This window comes from Cyanistes caeruleus, chromosome 6 (assembly GCF_971803275.1).
Source record: "Cyanistes caeruleus chromosome 6, bCyaCae1.hap1.1, whole genome shotgun sequence".
Classification (NCBI taxonomy): Eukaryota; Metazoa; Chordata; class Aves; order Passeriformes; family Paridae; genus Cyanistes; species Cyanistes caeruleus.
In genome coordinates, this window is record NC_141706.1 from 30308553 (window position 1) to 30314552 (window position 6000).

Here is a 6000-nt window from a genome sequence, read left to right on the forward strand (position 1 = left end):
TGAAACATATGTTTGTGATGCAGTGGAGCATTGGCTGGCTGGGAGTCCTTGCTGTTTTGCTGTTCCAGTGCTTCTGTACTGGACTGGTTTATAGTAAGCGATCTATCAAGAGCACAGAACCTGCTGTTTCAGGACTTGTGTAGATAGCACTGTCTGGCACATCTCTAGACCAGGTTGCAAATCTTGACTTTCTTAAGCTTCCTCTCTGGCCCAGCCAGTTGGTAATGAAGTATGACTGTGCCCTCAGAAGGAAGTGTCTGAATCCAAAACCATGCTTCTCAAACCTTCCACTTAGTTCTGCTCATGATTAATGTTTCAATATCCCTTGGCATGCATGTTTTTCACATTGGAGTTTCCAGTATAATAGCTGCCTCTGTCCCCAGTCTTTGTACTGGTCAGCCAAGTTCCTAGTTCATGCATCAGCCACATCCTAATTCATACATCAGGCACATCCTGAACAGGATTTCTCTGCTAGAGCTGTGTGTCAGGCTCTGTCCAGGGGTTTTTCTTGCTCACTCCTCTAAGGCCATACTGCAGATTCTCATGTGGTTACAGTGTTTCTGTGATCCCACTGATGCTCTAATCAAGGGGATAGATAGTTATAGTGGATATAGCAGGTTAACTACATTCCTGGCAGAAACCTACTTACTCTACCGGTGAGATTTAAATTTGCCCTTAACGTCCATGACATTTCTAGAGCAGGGCAGTATGTCAGCAGACTTACTTGAGGATGAGATTAACTTTGTCCAATGGTGGCGGAGCTGGTAGTGCCTGATGCAAGTACCACTGAGCCCATGAGAAAAGGGAATAAGCTGTCACTGACTGACTGCATGACATCTCTACAGTGGCATAGTATGGACTTCGTTGAGTATCTTAGCTCTTATGCTGGATACAGAATAATGAGGTTGGAAGAGACCTTCAAGATCATTGAGTCCAACCCAGCCCGAACACCTCTACTAAAGCATGGCACTGAGTGCTGCATCCAGTCTTTTTTTAAACACCTCCAAAGATGGTGACTCTACCACTCCCCTGGGCAAACCATTCCAATACTTTATCACCCTTTCTGTAAAAAGCTTTTTCCTAATATCCAACCTATATTTCCCTTGGCAGAGCTTGTGTCTGTGTCCTCTCATTCTGTCAGTTGCTGCCTGGAGAAAGAGACCAACCCCCACCTGACTACAACCACAGTTCAGGAAGCTGTAGAGAGTGATAAGGTCACCTCTGAGTCTCCTTTTCTCCAGGCTAAACAACCCCAGCTCCCTCAGCCATTCCTCAAAGGGTTTGTGTTCCAGGCTCCTCACCAGCCTCGTTGCCCTCCTCTGGATGTGCTCAAGCGTCTCAATGTCCTTCCCAGACTGAGGGGCCTAAAACTGAACACAGCACTCCAGGTGTGGCCTCATCAGTGCCAACAGGGGAAGAATGACCTCCCTGCTCCTGCTGGCCACACCATTCCTGATACAGGCCAGGAGCCATTGGCCTTCTTGGCCGCCAGGTCACACTGCTGGCTCATGTTCAGCTGGCTGTCACCAGCACCCCCAGGTCCCTTTCCTCCTCGGCACTGTCCAGCCGCACTGTCCCCAGCCTGTAATGTTGCAGAGGGTTTTTGTGGCCAAGATGCAGGACTCAGAATTTGGACTTATTAAACTTCATCTTATTGGACTTTACCCATCCATCCAACCATTCCAGGTCTCTCTGCAGAGTCCTCCTCCATTCCAACAGATCGACACATGCTCCCAGCTTAGTGTCATCTGCAGATTTACTAATGAAAGACTCAATACCTTCATCCATCTTGTCAATAAAAATATTGATCAGAACTGCCCCCAGCACAGACCCCTGATGAACACCACTGGTGACTGGCCACCAGCTGGATGCAGCACTGTTCACCACCACTCTCTGGGCCTGGCCATCCATCCAGTTCTTAACCCAGCACAGAGTGCTCCTGTCCAAGCCATGGGCTGCAGGCTCCAGGAGTTTGCTGTGGGAAATAGCATCAGAGGCCTTGCTGAAGTCCAAACAGACAACATCCACAGCCTTTCCTGCATCATACATGATCATATAATCATTTAGGTTGGAGAACACCTCCAAGATCATCAAATCCCAACCTTTGACTGAACACCACTAGGTAACTAAACTACAGCACTAAGTGCCGTGTCCAGTCATTTCTTCAACAGTTCCAGGAATTGTGACTCCACCATTTTCCTGGGCAGTTAAAATGAGTAGCCACCATCTCAGTGAAAAAATTCTTTCTAATGTCCAACCTGAACCTCCCCTGGTGTGGTTTGAGGCCGTTTCCTCTTATTCTGTTGCTGGTTAACTGGGAGAAGAGATTGACTGCTACCTGGCTGTAACGTCCCTTCAGGTAGTTGTAGAGAGTGATAAGGTCTCTCCTGAGTCTGCTTTTCTCCAGGCTAAACACCCCAAGCTCCCTCAACTGCTCTTCTTACAACTTCTTCTCCAGGCCTTTCCTTCAATACCTCCATCGCCCTCCTTTGGATGTGCTCCAGTACCTCAATGTCCTTTCTTGTAGTGAGGGGCCCAAAACTTGGCACGGGGTTCAAGGCGTGGCCTCACCAGTGCTGAGTACAGGGAGACAATCACTGCCCTGGTCCTGCTGGCCACACTGTTGCTGATACAGGCCAGGATGCCGTTGGCCTTCTTGACCACCTGGATGGACACACTGGATCATGTTTAGCTGCTGTCAATCAGCACCCCCAGGTCTTTTTCTGCTGAGCAGCTTTCCAGCCCCCCTTCCCTCAGCCTGTAGTGCTGCATGGCATTGTTGTGACCCAAGGACACACTGTTGAACTGCTCATGCCTTTGCCCACGACCCAGCCTGTCCCTCCTCAGACCCTTTCTACCCTCCAGCAAATCAACACTCCCAACCAACTTACTGTCCTCTGTGAACTTACTGAGGGTGCACTTTAATCCCCTCACCCAAATCATGGATGAAGATATTAAGCTCCACAGCCCCAAGTGTTTTTGTTTTCCTAGTCAGTGTGGCATTTTGTTTTTTATTGTGTTTTAACTCCTCCCTACATCTAGCCTTGTTGACATTTGTGCTCATTTTCTTGGTGCCAGGAGAGCTCACGGCTTTCTCCTCAAATCAGCACTGTGATAGCTTCATAGAGGTGGGAGTGAGATTTATTTCTTTAATAAGACTCAGCAGGATCCCACTGTGGAATGTTTCTAGCAGTTTATTATTACAGATTGTTCTCCCCAAATGCTCCGGGTAGGGTTTGTAGCAAAAGGAGGATGCTGAGAAACTAAACTGGGATGAACTTCTCTGTCATGGTGATTTTATCTCCTGTATTATTGACAATTCTTTTGTGAGATTTTATTCTCAGGTAATCTTGAGCAACTGAGGTATCTGATGATGATTCTCTGAGAGCTCACTACAACCTGGCTATAAAGGGAAGATAAGAGTACACAAAGACTGTAGGTCTTGAGATGTTTTTTTGTATTCCTCGAAAGATACTATCAGTCAAGGGAAGCAGGAGCCTACACACTAAATCGTAGCTAATGTGGAAGATCATGTTCTGTAGCTGCTGTCTGTTGTTGGCCAACTTCTTATGTTCTCTCTAGATTGACACTGGGGACATTGGCCATTGTGTCATCTGCCTACTTCTCAAGCAGGTGAAGTAGGAAAAGCCATAGGGTTCTTTAACACCATGGGTGAAATGTTTGGTTTATAGAAGTGCAAACTGAGGTTTCTCTTCCTGTGGCAGGATTGTCTCTATAGCTGTGATAAAGCATCCTGCCTCTTTGACTACCACTATTTCCCCCATCTTTATGGCCAAATAAGAGCTGCTTTTCCAAGGCTTGGACATGCAACTCTGTGAAGGGTTACTTGTGGAAGTGGCCAGGATTTTCTTGACAGAATTCAGTGCTTTTGTTTGACACTTAACCAAGTGGAAAGTTATGAAAATAAAATACTGGGCTCCCTCTGGAATAAAAGCTATTTTCTGTCCCAGTACATGCACACTGCATGAAGCAACTACTCAGCATGCTTTATTTTGTGTCGTAGTTTGCCTTGTGCGCTAGAGTTGCTTCTGCTTTCTTTTGCAGGTGAAGGTCCAGAATATGGGGCCAGTGGGGAGGATGCCCTGAGTAGGATTCAAAGGCTGATGGCAGAAGGTGGCATGACTGCCGTAGTTCAGCGGGAGCAGAGCACCACCATGGCGTCCATGGGCGGCTTTGGCAACAACATCATTGTGAGCCACCGGATCCACCGCAGCTCTCAGACTGGCACAGAGCCCACTGGAGCTGAGGGCACGTCAGCACAGCAGTCCACCTCTCAGCAGCTGGGCACAGAGCTGGAGGGACGGATCCTGTCAGAGTCTGTGCAGCTGCCGGAGCACGGCCTGAGCCCGCGGACAGCCCCTAGCGGGAGTGAAGGACAAAGCGCTGGTGACCTGGACCTGCCAGAGCAGGCCCAGTCCTCCATGGACACCGAGGGACCAATTGAATACAGTGACCTAACTAATAATAACCATCTTCCTGACAGTACCAACTTCTATAGTAATGACAGCACCAGTGGGGAGTCACGGAACAGGTAGAGATTGAGTCGTGTGTTGGTGCTACCCTTGTACTGCTCAGCAGAGACCTGTACCTCACAGCTGGCCAAGAGCTGGAAGAGTAGGGATGGGTGGTTCTAACAGGATGCTGGGGGTTCAGAGGGCTTCTCTATCCTGGGTGATGGGAGAAGGGATAATAATTGCAAGGGAAGCCATGGGGAAGAAAGCATACTTAACTTCCAACATTCCCACTGCTGAAGAATTAACAGGAATACAAACCATACGTGCTACACATCAGCCAAATTTTGAAGCCCCATGGCATCCCCTGAGCTAAGCCCTGCAACTTTGTGTGTCATCCTTTGTAAAGCCTTTTTCCTTTCCTTTTTCCTTTCCTTTTTCCTGCCCTTTTATATCCATGAAGCTGATCAGTAGAGTGAAGAAAGGGAAAGGGGCCTGCAGCATCCTTCTGGAGACAGGCAGTACTGAGCAAACCCAGGCGTGATGCTCCAGTTCTGTTGCTGAAGTGGAGGAGTCTTCCATGCCACAGTCCCTCTCCATGGCACAGCACTGCTCCCCCAGAGTGTGGTGTTCTGAGGCCAGTCCTGCCTATGCTGTGGTCTTTTCTGGGAAGAACTGGGCTTCACCAGAACATGCATGGCTCAGGATATGCTCACAGGTGGGATCTTTCCTTTTTATAGTTTAGGACTTGGCAGGAACCGAAGCAGAGATGCCGTATGGATGAGTAGAGGAACAAGGGCTACTGCTCTCTAGTCAGGATGCAGTTCACACAAGGATGTTCTAAGCTGTGCCAATATTAACATGAATGAGCCACCCCAGTGGTTTCATGGTGCCAGGACTGAGCTGCACCTCCTTGGCAGGGGGCAGGAAATCTCTTTCAGCTCCAGGCCACGGTGTGAGGTATGGGTCTGTGATGTAAGGTGTTGCATGTGAAATCTTGACCTTGTACATGTAGTTTCTAGTGGAGAAGTCAAGGCTCTGATACTTTGTTTTTAGTCTCAAATGTGATTTTCCTTTTCGTTTGTAACTCTCCATCCCTAGCAGGCTTGTGGAGGAAGTACGGGGAGAGTGTGAGTGCTAACGAGGGAAACACCAAAGATCAATGTCATTAAAATATGACAAACCCTTGCTTGACCTCCTGTCTTCATTTGTGTGATGGTTTTTTCTGTGTTTGGTTTTGGGGATAGGTACATCCATCTCAGAAGCTCTAGGCAGCATACAAATGTCAGATGATGACCACCCCCTTCCCAGGAGGAAAGCAGACTCAGCCTGTGAGTTGAAAGTCCAGAACTGGGAAACAAGGAGGTGCATTTGGGAGTCTTGCTTGGAAATTAAAATTGCATTTTAACCAGTCTGGAGATGAGCAAGCACCTCTTCATTTCCCATCATTCAAGTACTGCAGTAAGGAGAAAGAGGAGCATTTCACCTATCCTGTGTAAAAATGTGTGTAGCGGTGCAGCACTGTACA

General features: G+C 48.0%; 1 protein-coding gene across 3 annotated transcripts in view; it reads left to right on the plus strand.

Moving 5' to 3' along the window:
* The window catches only part of AMBRA1 (autophagy and beclin 1 regulator 1), a 128978-nt gene extending 123318 nt beyond the window's left edge, over positions 1-5660 (plus strand). For 2 of the 3 annotated variants that reach the window (XM_086893566.1, XM_086893567.1), the window contains one exon: positions 4066-4711. In XM_086893566.1, the coding sequence (XP_086749692.1) occupies positions 4066-4556 (491 nt within the window). In that variant the 3' untranslated portion in view covers positions 4557-4711. Of the gene's footprint in view, positions 1-4065; positions 4712-4935 lie in introns of those variants that run through there. The other variant, XM_086893565.1, reaches the window with a different exon arrangement.
* The last annotated feature ends 340 nt before the right edge of the window (positions 5661-6000 follow it).